The sequence below is a fragment of the Anneissia japonica genome, unplaced genomic scaffold (assembly GCF_011630105.1).
Source record: "Anneissia japonica isolate Jap-2015-1 unplaced genomic scaffold, ASM1163010v1 scaffold7731_len1735946_cov199, whole genome shotgun sequence".
Lineage (NCBI taxonomy): Eukaryota > Metazoa > Echinodermata > Crinoidea > Comatulida > Comatulidae > Anneissia > Anneissia japonica.
Genome location: NW_022758997.1, coordinates 475462 through 491479, shown reverse-complemented (window position 1 = coordinate 491479; position 16018 = coordinate 475462). Strand labels below are relative to the sequence as shown.

Below are 16018 nucleotides of genomic sequence, written 5' to 3'. Positions count from 1 at the left end.
ATAACATTCATATCCTATCAGGTACTCTTAATAGGAATGTCCCGAAGGAGGGGTTCTATTGTATTTCTGTCCTCTTTGTTCCTGATTGTGCTGAACTGAGATGAACATCTCTGGCTAATGAGGCTCTGGCAAAGGGAAGCAAACACCCAAAAACCCAGGTTGAGGAAAGCAATGGGAAACTACCTTGTAAAACCTTATTTTCCCATAAACAATATGACACAAACATGGCATGGCAAACCAAATAAATAATGAAATGGACCCTAGTGATTATACTTTATAATAACTCAATGAAAACGTGCCTTGCCAGTATTATTTAGCTTGATAAAATTACAAACAAACTTTGTACAGAAACCTTGTACAGAAACCTTGTTCCTCCTTGGCTTTATCCTCCTCCTGTATTTGTTTTTGAGGAAACTAAAATCTTATTGTTATAACAAGTTGTGTTCCGTACAACATGGCTGTAGATGAACTGATATTGCTGTTATTATTAACAGATGAAAGTGCTACGTGTGATCCTGGTAAATTTTATTGTAACAATGGAATCTGCATTCCCGAGTCCTGGGTGTGCGATCTTGACAATGATTGTGGAGATGGATCTGATGAGGCTCAGTACATCTGTGGTAAGTCACAATTTTGCTAGTTAAAGTTTGGTTGGTGGTTTGTTCCATGTTTTATATTTTAGTTATCCTGAGTTGGTAATCCATTTTAAATTGGTCATGTAATCATCTAGATATACAATTTGCAAGCCTTTCTATTTGCCCACAGCCAAAATGCCAGCTCCACTCATTTAGGCCCCCCCCCCCAACAGAGTCTTCAGTCCCTCCATCAGGCAGATCTTGGCGCCATCACTGCTAAACACCCAGAAGAACTGTCCACCTCAAAACACTATATTTCAATGCTAGCTGCCAAGTATACATCCTCATTCATTTATCCTTTGATTTATGTATTACTATATTGACATTAGACATAATGAAATCATGATCATTTTTTTCAGCTTTCCATCAGTGTGAAGCAACAGAGTTTTCCTGCAGTAATGGAAGGTGCATTCCATACTCATGGCGTTGTGATTTTGATAATGATTGCAGAGATAACAGTGATGAAGTTGATTGTCGTAAGTTTCCCGATTTAGTTTACTTGCGGTCTGCTGTTAACATGCTTTATTCCTTCAGTTTGGCGTATCTACAGTAATGATTGAAAATCTATGATGCACTTTTTTCTGTTAATTTTAATGATGGTTTATTTGATTTTAAGATGTCTCAGTAGAATGGTTATATTTATTTTAATATTATCTATTGTGATGTTTCAAATAAAGTATCATTAATATATTATATATTTTTTTATGTATATATACAGTATATACAAGTAAGATAAAGTTTACAACTGTATCTGTCATATGAATAATAATAAATTTTAATAATATGAATAATAGTAATATAGTAAGTGATATTGTTGTAAAGAAACATATGCTCATGATAATACCTTAATGATAACAATATGTACACAATACAGTACCTAGATGGAGGTGCAACCTTATTCAATAATAGACATTCTTATTTTGGTAATGATGTTACTAACAGAGGGTGGGGCCCTAGCACCCCCCCCCCTTCTTTTTGAAAGTAAATAAAACATAAAGTAGAAAAATAAAAAATTGATCGCCCTAAAGGCCTCAGATGCTATTTTCGGGCATCTAGAACACAGAAATTTTGCTGGGGAATTCCCTTGGACCACCTAGGACCCCAATATTCAACCCCCGGCTTGCAGAAAAACTCTGGCCGCCAAAGATTTTGATCCCTAAAAATAATAATTTTTCGTCCGATTTTCAACACTTACAGAAAAGTTTTTCTGTTAATAAAAACATGACTACTTTGGCATTATTAGTGTTTCTTAGTGTAGCTCACTATATCTATCTAGTGTCTTGCCATGGGGAGAGGAGACGGGTTGGTGATTCTTGTCCTAATGCCAATGGATGAAGAGGGAGACTGATGGGGATAAATGATTAAGTGGGGATCACTGATATGATGAATGTCTAACCATTAGCGGCGCCACTGGCGGATCTGTGGAGCAGGCTTGTGGGCATGTCACTCTGTTTAAAACACTGCTTTGATGTGTCTTTACAGTCTGAATGTGCAATTTTGAGGTGTTTATTTAAAAAAACTTGTTTACCTCAGCCCCAACCATGAGCTGAGGTACATCAAGGGAAAGGGAATCTGACTCCTTTGGGAACTTTCTGGTGCTGACATTTTTTTTAAATACTTTGTACATGAGGGTATATTTTTTTTGGAAATTTTCTAGTGGTAGAAGGGTAGGAGATTTGTTGTATCTTTCACCCTTCCCTATGCCAGCTGCCTCATTTTTACAAAACAAGGCTTATCTTAGTTATGTCGAAAAACCAAAGCTAATAATAGACCTAGTCAGTAAGCCTATAAAGTAGGTGGGGCTGACATCTAAAAAAATTGGAAGTAAAATTTATCAGCCTGCTGGTGGTCTCAATAAATTGAAACTTCCCCCAGCTTAAAGAGGTTGAATACCAGGGCTCTAGGTTGTTGTTATCTCCATCAGCCCAACATTCGGCTTCCTTCCGGCCCCCCTCCCCCCTGGACATCGCTTTCTAGATACCGCAACTCGTTTATACCTGAATCAGTTTTTTATTAATGAATATGCAATACGTTAGTACTTACTCTTTTTTAATCAATTTTAATATCTTATCCCTTTTTAACATTTAATTTTAAACCATTTTAAGAAGCAGCAAATTTAATTGACTCTTGCACCGGTTTTTAATTTTGTCATTTTATTGTATTTTTAACTCTTAGAGTTTTATATTTGTGGTAAACCGAGGAACTAACGCCTGAGAATCATGTGCTCTCTATCATGTTTTTAAAAATTGTTTTTATCTCATCTTGTACTTTGATGTGCTTTTATTCATTTTTATATGTTTATACGTCATATATTGCCAAAGAGGAATCAAATTTCCATTTTTTATATTGGACAATAAAGTTGTCTTATCTTATCTCTGGATCCGCCCCTTACTAATGTACAATTTTTGTGTTTGTTGTAGCATTCCCTACTTGTGTTCCGGAGGAATTTACCTGCCCAAGTGGGCGCTGTTTAAGTCAAGCTGCTGTATGTGATGGTTTCAACCATTGTCGCGATCAAAATGCTACTGACGAGATCAATTGTGGTGAGTATTTTTTTCAACTCGAAAATGGCTTTTTAAATATGTAGGTATGCATCATTGTCATCGTCACCATTGTCACCATTAATGTAAAGTAATTATTTCCTTTTAAAGCATCGCCAGAACCCTGCCCAACAAACTATGACCGTTGCCCTTCCAACAATCTGTGTATTCATGAAACACACTATTGTGATGGTGATAATGATTGCTTAGATGGCTTCGACGAAGATCCAGATAATTGTCGTAAGTTATACTTTTATATAATAATTATATAATTCATATGTTAATTTTATTACTTCTATTGCTAGGTATAGTAAGTCTGTTATAATGTTTCTTTAACCTTGCACAGCTGATATTTCGAGCACATACAAGTTTTTTTATGAGGCTTGGAAAATACGTCCAACCATTTTGAGACCTTGATTGCCCTATAACCAAGTCCTTAAAAGGCTTGGAGAAATGTTTTTGGTGTCCATAATTTTATGTTAGGATTGTAAATAACATTTAAAAAAATTACTAGACTCAATAGTAACACCAAAAGATTACATAAATGACTTCAAAATACAATCTATATGGAAAATTTAAATATATAAAAATATGAATTATATCAAATTAATAAATTGTTTTAAATACAAAATTAAAAACACAACAAAAATTGTACATAAAAACCACCCATAGAAAAAAAACACCCATAGAAAAAAAAAACTGCATTCAAGGAAAAAATAGATGAGGCCAAGCAACTTATCAACCACTAGACAGGATTAATATAAAAAATTGTTACTTTCTTAATAAGCACCATCAAATAATTAATGATGCTGATTAAGCAAGTTAACAATAGTAGGGATAGATGAATTTCTCATTCTTGTGGTTCTACAGAAGGGAACTTCAAGCAATCGGTTTGATCTAAGAGACCCAGTCACTTGAAGATAGGGAGGAAAAAATCTCTGAAGATGTCAGACAGCAACAAACTTTTTCCAAAAGACAAAACTAGTCTTTCCCTTCTTGTCACAAGGACATAGACTTACTATTACCAAAGTTGTTGTCACAAGAAGATAGACTTACTATTACCAAAGTTATGAGTAAAAGTATTACAGCTTCTCTGTACTAAAGTATACAATACTGCCACATTCTTATGCTAATTACTCAGTGTAACATTTAGCGACAGTACACTAGTTTTGGACGGCAAGCCTGATTTGATCGATTCTGAAGTATTTACTTTAAACTGTTTCTGTTAAATTGTCAAAAGGACTTAGATGGAAATAAGTTTCACTAATTATGTGAAACTTTATCTAATTATCTTTGGCTCATTTTCTTCACTTGTTTCTGTTGCATGACTTCATCTATTTTTATGATGCTTTTATTGTTGTATTTTGAGATTGTTGTTCGTTCGCATTTTATTGTATTTTGTATTTGAACCTCATAAATTCAATCAATCAATCAACTGCCAAACTACATAAACAGTCGCAATGCAGCTAATTATTGTTTCCTGAATACTTATATGGATATGATGGTTTCCCTTTTTAGGATAATGGTATTGCCCACCTAGACATATGTAATGTTTATAAGTAACAGTCCTCAAGTTGCCTAGATATCCCATTTAATTGTTATTATTCATATTTTTATTATTTATAATTTTTATATTTTTATACATTACATTATTTATATTTATTAAATTTGATTTCACCGTTCTTTTGCAGGCTTAAATACTTGTCCTGAAACGTATCGTCGATGTAACACCTCACAGCGCTGTTATCCTGGTAGTTGGTATTGTGATGATGAGTTCGACTGTGTTGACCAGAGTGATGAACCAGTTGGTGTCTGTGGTATAAATTGCATTTTTATCTTCCATAGTTTCTTTTGTCTAGTGAATCACTTTCAGTGTTGTAGTGAATAACTTCTTTATGTCTTTGATACATACATTTTTGTGTCTATTGTAACTATGTTTGGAGCAGAGATGTAGCTTTGTGACTGGGAAGCGCAAGTCAAGACTCGGGGGTTTCAATAGTAATATTTTTATTGGTCCTCATTCATTTAGAAATCAGAATTTTTGGGCTGGGCCCCTAGGGATCCACAACAGCTGCAGTGGCCGACTTCAGTACAACATTTAACAGACAAATACGGATACAAACATTGTCCTTAACCCGCCTACCACTCGAACATAAAATAAAAATAATGGAATTGTCCATAAATGTACTGCATGTATTATTATGGGGGTATGCTGTCTAAAGAGTGCTGCTCTAGTTCTTTATATATTTTCTCAAAAATTTTATAATTTAACTTATTTATCATTTACAAGTGTATGCATCTATTTGCAGACTCCCCTGACTTCACCTGTCATACTGGTTATTTCACCTGTCGTAACAACCGCTGCATCCCTTTGAGTTGGGTGTGCGATTCAGAAAATGATTGCGGAGATAATTCGGATGAGGACAGTTCAGAAGTAGACTGCAGTAAGTATTTGCATAATTTTAATGAGAGCAGCTTAGTTCAGTGGGCTAAACTGCTAGTAGCCACTGTGTGTGCACTGGACGATGGAAATCTCTTTGCCCCTGTTCAATTCTTATCGTTGCTCTCATATTTCAGCTGGAGGGCTGAAATGCAAGTTGCAATACCGCACCATCTTTCTAATGAGGCGTTTGAGTCGATGGTCCCATGTGAATTATGTGCACATTATAGAACGCAATACACTCTTGGGAAAACTGTATAGAATTGTCTCCCGGTGTGCTGCCCAATCACCACCAGAAGGACTCCACTGGAGCACTCTTCTTCAGACTTTCACTGAATAAATCCATCCATCAATTTGATTTAGTTATAATCATCAGCAGCCGTGTTGAGCTTACTGCAAAAAAAGTTTTCTGTTTCTTGCCTTTTTCATCCAAATTATCCCTGTAAACTTGTTGATTTTTTCACTCTATTGTAACCTCCGTCTTTCCCTAACCATGGTTCCCATTATAATACATTTATTGGCCGTATTTGACTGGTCGTTCTTCGTTAAACCGCACCGACCTGCTCAGTGGTAAAATCCTACTTAACAAAGACGACCAGTCAAATAGAAAACTGGTAAATACTCGACAAAACAAAATGGCTGCATAGTTACCGCGATACACGCTGCGTATTCAAGGCTGCTTCGGATTGTGGCAGTATGGGTTTTTTGTAAATAAATGTTTTCATCCAGTTTTTGAATTCTGTTAGCCTACAATTATTTTTTGACTCCAATGTGGGTAAATATTGTAATTTTTATTTTCAGAAATGTAATCTAAATTATATTAACGCAAATATTGTTGCTAAACTGACCAATCGGCCATATTTTTTTGTCACATGCATAACTTGACGCTGATTAACGCATTATGGTTACGTTAATTTTCGTTGTCAGTGAAGTCTATTTTACAGACCAGTCGAAATAAAATAATATTCGACGAAAATTCGTACTATTTCTGTTTATTTGATGAATTTTATTGGTTTCTAGTCTATTCATTTGTTTGTTTGTCTGTTTTTATATATTCTGGCATATATCTTTCAATGCTGTGCTTTTTAAAAGTTTTTCTCCATCTTCTTTGTGATTGAATCAGTTGCTCTGGTAGGATGCAATTTTTTGAGCTAATTAGCATTTTGGTCTTGATGATGTCATTTTGACTGCCATATGCATGCCATCCAGCTCTTGTACTCCATTCTACTTCATCTATTTGGTTGTGATTCATAATATACTACTAGTTCAGGGGAAAACCGGATTTATTGCACTGATTTTTTTCATTGCACTGATTCCCATTCTTGTTTTTCTGGAAATGCATTGAACCTCACCTTCCATATATGTTTCATACCTCATTGGTTACGTTTCTTGTTCGGATCTTCCTTTTGATTTTTTGCATTGTCTGTGTGAAATACGGAAAGTTTCTGTGTATATTTATGCCTTTGAGTTCCCACTTCGAGTAACTTCTGTTAAAAATATAGAATTGAATAGTTGAGGTGGTATACTTTCTCCCTGGCTAGAATATTGATTCTTTCACTTTTCTGGTGTAGACTGATTGTTGCAGTGCCGGTATCTTTGCTTTATATAGTATTTAATATTTTAACATATCCAGTAAGTATTGCATATATGTCAATACTTCCCGATCCTTTGCGATAATATGCAAATCCTTCATGTAAGGCTTCACTGTATTCATCTGATTATTCAATGATTTGATTTATAATGGTATGAAGATGATCCATTGTAGGAAAAATCAGTGGTTTTTAGGTCTTGTGAATGAAGGTTATACGTCTGTTGTCCCAACTCTCCGTCTGGTGTCAGGTATGTCTGAATATATAAGGTAAAAACCTTGGCTAGTTGCTCAATGATAACTTTTCTTTGATCTTTTAAGATGTCAACAACAATTTCATCTTTACATTTTTTCCTCCCTTCATCTAATCAATGTGTTTTTGGCCTACATCTTTTACAAGAGATTATTTTTATTTCTTTCATAGTTAGGTGGTTAACTTAACCTTTCAGGCAGCAACTGCAGATGATGCATGATGCTGTTTGGTAGGTAGGTAGGTAGGTAGGGCTAACCTGGACTTATATTTGAAGGGCACAGTAACAATTTTCTGTTCGCTTAAAGACTAGGGTTTTCGTTTGAAAAATCTACTTTCGTAATTTTCTTTTAAGGCTATAATTTGTTGCTTCGAAGAGGTGAGTCATTCTTCTGCTTGTTTGAGATTTTAAAATTGCTTTCTGGATGATCATTTTCATCATTCAAGGTTTATTTTAAAGATATCACCGCAGAAGCTGAATTAGTACAATATTAACATAAAAAACTTACAGCAAAAAGAGAATTAGGTTAAAAGTAATTACATTATAAAAAGCTAATAAAAAATCAAAGTCAAGCAGGCATATATATAATGTGTGAGAAACATGCTGAAAATAATTTTATCATTTATAATTCATTTATAACAAAATCTATGTGTGTGCTCATCAATTCTACTAATATTACTAAAATGAAATTGCATTGAGTGCTACCTATTTAATTAGTGGGAAATCTACTGAAATGTATTGATAGTGTGAATTATTTTATTTATTATTACCTTTACTTTTAAAGTGATGGAGAAGATATTCAACGTCAGTATTAGAGGTAATATTTTAAGCAGAAAATTGTCCAAATGTTAAAATAATATAACATGTCTGATTTTTAGGTCAGTTTGCATCAATATGTATTATTCAGCATTTTTTGCTTTAATAAGGCTACAATGAAATGTTTGCAAGTGTGCTACAACAATTGCATTAGGATGCTGCTAAGATTGCCACATCATTGTAGTGCTAGTGGTGTGTTCATCAACAACAATTTACCATCATTTTAGAATATATTCGTGTGTCTGTATCTAAGTTTAAACAGCATTTGCTTGCCAGTAATAACCTGCTTCTTTTGGCTATTTGTAATAGGCTAAATGTGCTATGTGAGTCAAAATTGTATGACAGGTGGACATTCATTCCATCTCTTTTTTTTTTTTCAAATTTCTGTTTGATATTGCTTTTATGCAGTATTGTAATACTATATTTTTTGATATTTACAATGGATATTTGAAATAAAACTTGAATTGAATTGTGTTCTTCATACCTTATCATATGGTTTTTGCATAATTCAGTATACCGTATTTTAAATTATGTATTAGTTAAATTCTTCATTTTCCTTGGTTCCCTTGAAAATTTTGTCTGTTTTTGGATCCATTTTCCCTGATGTCTCGATGAAGTTTTGAATTATACTGGTAAATGTTCGCACACAGTACTTGCATATTGATAATTTAGCTCATCTATGAGATTATTTTTTTTTTCTATTTTGCCTGAAACTTTTAATTGTTTTAATGTAGTTTATCTATATTAATATAAGGTTTTTCCATTACACACATTTGTATTTCTCTAGTTTCAAATCTAGTTTTTGTCCAAACAAGTCTGTGATTGCTTGTAAAACAGCTTAGGTCTGGCGCACATTATACAGCATTTGGTTTGGTCAGAGTAAAATCAGTTTTATTTTCAGTTCTTCAATTTTGGATATTTCCATATCAATCTGCATGGTTTTTGTTTCATGATTTCTGCAATTTGCTTATCATATAAGCAAATTATAAATATATATATTAAAAAAAAGATATATATATATATATATATATATATATATATATATATATCAAAACCCGATACACAAACCAGAAATACACTTTTAACACCCCCAAACACAGAAACAGCACCGTACTCTCCAAATACGTATGGAAATTAAAAGACAGCAACACACCCTACAATATCAAATGGTCTATTATCGACAGAGCATCGGCTTACTCCCCAAAAACCAAACGCTTCAACCTATGCATAACCGAGAAACTTCACATAATATATTCAGGCAAACAGTCAATACTAAACAAAAGAACCGAGCTATTGTCTAAATGCAGGCACAACAACAAATACAGTTAACTCATTTGCATTTTCACCTGCCTTAGCATTCATATACTTACACAATCCTTGTATTGTCTTACTCCTGAAGATCGCATTAGCATGAAACAGTCTGTAGAGTGATTATACCAAGTTCTACAAGTTCTACATTTTCAATATTTACGCTCTGCATTATCACGTGTTTCAAGCACTGTACGTTGCTAGTATTGCCAACTACATTTATTCATATTGCCTGTCTCTTATACACATCTTGACAATGTTAAAAAGTTGAGTCAAAATTTAATTTATTTTTGTTAGGTTAGGGTTAGGGTTAGGGTTAGTGTTAGGGTTAGAGTTAGGGTTAGGGTTAGGGTTAGGGTTAGGGCTGTCTCTTATACACATCTAGATGTGTATAAGAGACAGTATATATATATATGTATAAATGCTTTATTATCGCATTTGAAAACCTCAATGTTGTATGTATATATTGTACTATATTGTTATTATAGTATGTTCTATTGTACATAATAAAACAACATATTTGTATTTTTGTGAACATTTTCAGCATCTTCGACATGTGGTGCAAGTTACTTCACTTGCCAGATACCAAAGCCAGGCTTCAGTCGCTGCATACCTAATCGCTGGCAGTGCGATGGAGAAAGTGATTGTGAAGATGCTGAAGATGAAGAGAACTGTGGTAACGCTACTCATTTCAACTGATTTTTCATATACCTATTTCATTTATTTACTGTTATTTTTATTTAGATAGTAATGATAACCTTAAGTGTCTCATAACATGAAACACATTGGACATTTCATGAAATTATTATAACCAAATACAGTATAAAAAATAAATCATATTTATGTACCTTTTTTACACAAATCACATTAAAATCACAAAAAAAAAATTGAATTTAAATGCTTTTTTTTCCCCTAGTCATATTTGAACAATATTACAACATGAGTAAAAATGTTGTGAATTGCTTTGAAATGAGTAATTAGTTATGCTATTGATTAATTTATTGTATTATTAATTAATGTATTTTTAGAGAGGGAGAGCTGTGGTGCAGGTGAATTTGCATGTACTAATGGACTTTGCATACCCTCCAGCTGGGAATGCGACCACGATAATGATTGCGGGGACCAATCGGATGAGAGAAATGATTGTGGTAAGTCCACTTTTAGAATACTTCTTCTAAAAGTTGTTATCTCATTCAAATATAAACTTTCTGTGTTAAAATCTGGAAAGCACCTCAGGCATTGTTTATTGTGTGTGCTTACAATTATTTTTTGTTACCAAAAATAAACTCAAAGAAGCACCAATTTAAGTTCAACATTCATTCATTGTATTGATACTTGGTACCAAACTAGATTGGAATGTTAACTAATTACAATTATAGTAGGTGTACAAAACAACTTCACATAAATAATAAAGCATTGAATTACTCATACAAGAATCTAATATATGTTACTTCCTAATATATATACAGTGTACCTATACACACGCATATATTTTCTGCACAATTGTGATTTTCAGAGTTTTTTTTTATATTTTAAACAATAATCTTTATTTTAAGTCTCACTACATTCTAAGTAACCATAATCTAAAATTTAAAAACTTTATTTATTTATGTATTGTATTTGAATGTATGTGCAACTTATTGAAACTATTTTTAGATTTATAATAGTATTTTAATTAAGATTATAAAGGTTATAAAGGTAGTCCTCAAAATGTTAAAGGCACACTCATGATCTTGAACATAAAACATATTTACCATTATTATTTCAGATTACGATACATGTGCCAGCGGAATCGAGTTTTCATGTAATAATGGACGGTGTATAACTTCATCATGGAAGTGCGATGGATTTGATGATTGCAGAGATGGAAGTGATGAGGCAGACTGTTGTAAGAAATTAATCTGATGCCTTGTAAAAAGTCAAGAATTTCTTGAAAATAGTTATGAATCTATACAGGGGTGTCCTCAATTTGAGAAAAGCCTTGTTTGGGAGATCTGTTTTAATGATCTTCTAATTCATCTAATTCTATTACATTGCATGCTGTGATACCTATGTCCAGCTGAACAGGAGACAATAATAAAGCAGTATACTGTTTGAAAACATCATGAGTTTTTGTGGTACATGGGATATTTTCCAGATTTTGCTTTTGCAGGAGTTTGTACCTGTTTATGTCTCATAAATTGTCATTAATCTATGCCTTGCAAATAGTTATAAATTTTGCCATGCAAATAGTTATGAATCCATCCCTTGAAAATATTTAAGAATCAGGACCTTTTCACGAATAAATGTCCTGCAAATGGTAAAAAAACTGCCTTCAAAAAGTTCTGTTTCCTTGCAAATAGTTATGAATAATTTCCAAAGAAATTTTAAACATTATGTTTATAAAAAATACATGATGATAGCTAAAATATGTTTTTTATATTAAAAAAATGGGATGAATCATATAATAATTTTATTATATTTTTTTTATTATTAGCTACGGTGGCTCCATTTTGCCCAGCAGGCGAGTTTCTGTGTGGAAACACAAATTGCATCAGTGCCACTCTTGTTTGCAACAAAATAGATGATTGTCAAGATCAGTCGGATGAAGAACATTGTGGTGAGTAGTTAGTTAGTTTTTCCATGTTTATCTTACCTTTCACCCTCAATTTGAATCACGGAGGGAATGGGAATAGCCATTTTCCAGCTGGCATTGTTGCAAGTTGGAAATGGGTTCGTTTTATTCACAGTAAGTTCACATCAGGAAAAAAATATACATGCACAAAAATCCTAATATATAATAATATATAATATATGTATTAATATATTATTATGGTATTTGTAATTTATAATTATGATATAAAAATATAATAACAGTTATTCATACATATAATAGTTTGATAGTTTGTAAAATGTTGCAGTATGATGTTGCAAAACAAAATTATTGAATGTCATTTTATAGGTATTAATGAGTGTGATAATGCAGCAGCTAATCAGTGTGCACATGGGTGCGTTGACCTTCCCACTAGCTTCAGGTGTACCTGTGAAGATGGCTACAAGTTAGCTGCTGATGGAAGAGCGTGCGAAGGTGAGTAATTATTCAATGCTATATAAACCATTGCATATGATGGTGGGTAACTATCCAATGCTATTAAATCAATGGTGAGTAACTATGGAATGCTATTCAATGGGCACTAGCACAAACAAATCAGTCTGCAGAACCACGAAGCAAACACACTTCTAATCATAGAATGGGTAAGATTTTCTTTCAATTCACCGGTATCGCTCTACAGCAGAAGTAAACTAGATATTGTCTATTCACACAGGGCGTATATAGGCGAGAGGTAAGTTCCAAAGAAAACTTTGTCATTTATCGGTTTATCGAGGTAAGTATTTCACTCATAGACTAACAACATCACTGTTTATCTTTTGTTATTTATATTGTTATTGTTAGGATTGTTGTTAATAATGTATAATAAATATTAAAGTACCTAAATATTCCAACTTTAAAAAGAAGAAAAAAAAACCAATTTTACTAATTTTTGACTTGTGAATGTTATTGTAATTTTGTTGAGTAGATATTAATGAATGTGAGGAAACGCCTTGGGTCTGCAGCCAGATTTGTAGTAACGCATTCGGAACTTACAGTTGTAGATGTGTCGAAGGTTATGCTGCAGAGGACAACGGTGCCAAATGCAAACACATAAGCGGTAACTATTTATCATTCTATTTGTTGATTGGGTGTAAACATATTTTTATAACTTGTGACAGTAAATATCTGATGACATGTTGTGCCTGTTCCAATACAGTATTAATTACAAATTCTAAACAGGAACAAAGGAATGAGAACGTTCATTGCATGTAAACTGATGTTAGTTGCCAAGATCAATTTTATATGTGCAAACTTTAATTTCAGTATATTGGAAATTGCAAAAGGGTATTTGTATTGTAAGATCATTTTTCAGGAACTTCATGAATAATGGTTTGTATATCCGTGAGAAATAATTTGTACTATAATGGAAGTAAAGGGTGTATATTTATAAACTAGACTATTTATTTGTGCTTATCTATACAATGAAATGATTAAAAACTTAGGTTACATTAATGCATTCAAAAAATTGAATTTTTTCTTGCATTAATTTAACCTGCATATGAATAATTTCCACTAGTGTATGGTATGCAACTATTCTAATTGCTTAGTATATTATAGTATCATGGAATTGAGAGTATTCCACCCAAGAATTTGTGATTATTAGGTGGCTGCTATGATTATAACCACTCAACATTACATCTTAAATGAAAATATTTTTAATGTGCTTTCTTTCAGGTGGAGATCCGTATTTATTATTCAGCAATCGTTACTATGTTCGCAACATTACTCTTGATGCGAGGCAGCAAGGAATTGTGACTCAAGGATACACAAGCATAGTTGCACTAGATTTTGATGTGAAAGAGGGCAGAATTTACTTCACTGATATTTCAAACGATAAAATATACCGAATGTTCTTGAATGGTAGTGGTGAAGTAGAAGTAATTATTGATCAATATGTAGCAGACGGCGAAGGCTTGGCTGTGGACTGGGTTGCAAGGTATAAAATTTAATATTTGAAACAATTTAACATCAAATTACGTCCACACGAATAAATTAATTTTGACATAGAAAAACTGTTGCATGCACATATATAGTCATGATGTTTCTATATATGGTAATGCTGTGATGTCATTATGATCCTATTTAGCCATGTGACATGTTTTTGTCAAATATGGTCTAGACTGGGCTTTAGTTCAGTTTTTATAGACATTTTTTTGTCCTGATTTATTCAATTTATTTGTTATGCTTATTTTGTGTTTCCATTATCTAATTGGCAGGCTCCCTGGTATTGGATGCGAATAGAAATAAAATAAAATAGCGATGATGCAATATTTTTTTCATTTTTGTTACTTAACAGAAAAATTTACTGGGTAGACCGTACCTATGATGTCGTGGAGGTTGCAGAATTGGATGGATCATTAAGGAAAACTCTAAAACGAGAAGGTCTATTTGAGCCTAGAGCTATAGCATTGGACCCACGGAATGGGTGAGATTTCTTTGTGGATTGTTTGAGCTGTTAAGGCAGGAGCACGACAACATACAGCTGTAATATCGACGTCAGTTCGAGCAGTAGACGTGCCCATGTTTTGGGGGTAGAACAACTCTTTTTAAATAAGGATGATAATCCCTAAGCCAAATGTACACAATTGGCTCATGTGCACTTTCAAAGAACCCAGTATATCATTCAGAACAAGTATGTAACCTAGTGACAGTGTACTCATCTAGACAGCCCCAGTGTGGACTGTGACAATTGATGGTACTGGTTTACAGGTAGCACAGACATGAAGTGACCCTGGGGGCAGAAGACATCCACTTACTGATCTATTAGTCTACACTTCAATTATTTGTTTGAGAGCTTTCCCAGATTTTAACATAGACAGTATGAATTTTTTTATGATTTTGCTTTCTTTCAGATATGTTTACTGGACTGACTGGGGACTAAGCGCTTACATTGGGAGGATGGGAATGGATGGAAGTAATCCTAGTGAAATCCATTCGGATAAACTAGTGTGGCCAAATGGACTCACTATCTGCTATGCAACTAATAAGTTGTATTGGGTTGATGCTCACCTTAATCACATAGGGTATGTTTATGACAATTTTATTGTATTATTTATTGTTATTAATAATGTTATGTTATTATTATTATCATTATATTAAATATTTTTTGTATTATTATTCGCAGAGTAAGGGCACATAGAATAAATTGTTAGATTGTCACTCCCGCCAGCTTAAAAAAATTGGGAAATATTGATGCAGGAATAAAAAAAGAATTTTTCTGCATCATTTATTTCAACAGCATAAAAAAAACAATGCAATTTTGTGACTGGAAATACATTTTCTTTAAAAAAACAATAAAATTAAACCAGTTTTTTAGAATATTTACAATATTCTTGCCAAATAAAAACAGTCCCTCCTTCATCAATAAAAATATTCTTAAAAAAAGTGATATTCTAATAATTTTTCTATGTGCCCTAAAGATATAGTTTAGTAAGATACTTGCCTTCACACCTATGAGCTGAAATTGTTCAAGTTGGAAGTTACTGAAAAGTGTATTAAAAAAAAATAAAAGATTAATAATATTATACTTCAATAAATATATTTTCATTTTTTAATTTGTGTATTTCAGGTACTCTAATTTTGATGGTAGCAACATGACGTTCCTTTCAACGTTTGTAAGTCATCCGTTTGCAATTACTGTTTTTGAAGAAATGCTTTACTGGACTGATTGGAACACAAAAACTATTAATACGGTCAACAAACTCCGTGGAGGCAATTACACTGTAGTTGGTGGCAATATCCATCGACCAATGGACATTCACATTGTACACGAGTTGCGACAAGATCAAAGTAAGTTTTTATAAAGGAG

At 33.1% G+C, this 16018-nt stretch overlaps 1 protein-coding gene across 1 annotated transcript in view; it reads left to right on the top strand.

Moving 5' to 3' along the window:
- Positions 1 to 16018, top strand: part of LOC117125478 (low-density lipoprotein receptor-related protein 2-like) — a 136419-nt gene that overhangs the window by 97309 nt on the left and 23092 nt on the right. Inside the window, exons 51-66 of the mRNA XM_033271972.1 lie at positions 495 to 620; positions 995 to 1111; positions 3056 to 3178; positions 3287 to 3415; positions 4867 to 4992; positions 5485 to 5619; positions 10123 to 10254; positions 10607 to 10726; positions 11347 to 11466; positions 12055 to 12177; positions 12520 to 12645; positions 13136 to 13267; positions 13885 to 14146; positions 14507 to 14635; positions 15063 to 15233; positions 15779 to 15999. Coding sequence (XP_033127863.1) covers positions 495 to 620; positions 995 to 1111; positions 3056 to 3178; positions 3287 to 3415; positions 4867 to 4992; positions 5485 to 5619; positions 10123 to 10254; positions 10607 to 10726; positions 11347 to 11466; positions 12055 to 12177; positions 12520 to 12645; positions 13136 to 13267; positions 13885 to 14146; positions 14507 to 14635; positions 15063 to 15233; positions 15779 to 15999 — 2292 coding nt within the window. The remainder of the gene's footprint in view (positions 1 to 494; positions 621 to 994; positions 1112 to 3055; positions 3179 to 3286; positions 3416 to 4866; positions 4993 to 5484; positions 5620 to 10122; positions 10255 to 10606; positions 10727 to 11346; positions 11467 to 12054; positions 12178 to 12519; positions 12646 to 13135; positions 13268 to 13884; positions 14147 to 14506; positions 14636 to 15062; positions 15234 to 15778; positions 16000 to 16018) is intronic.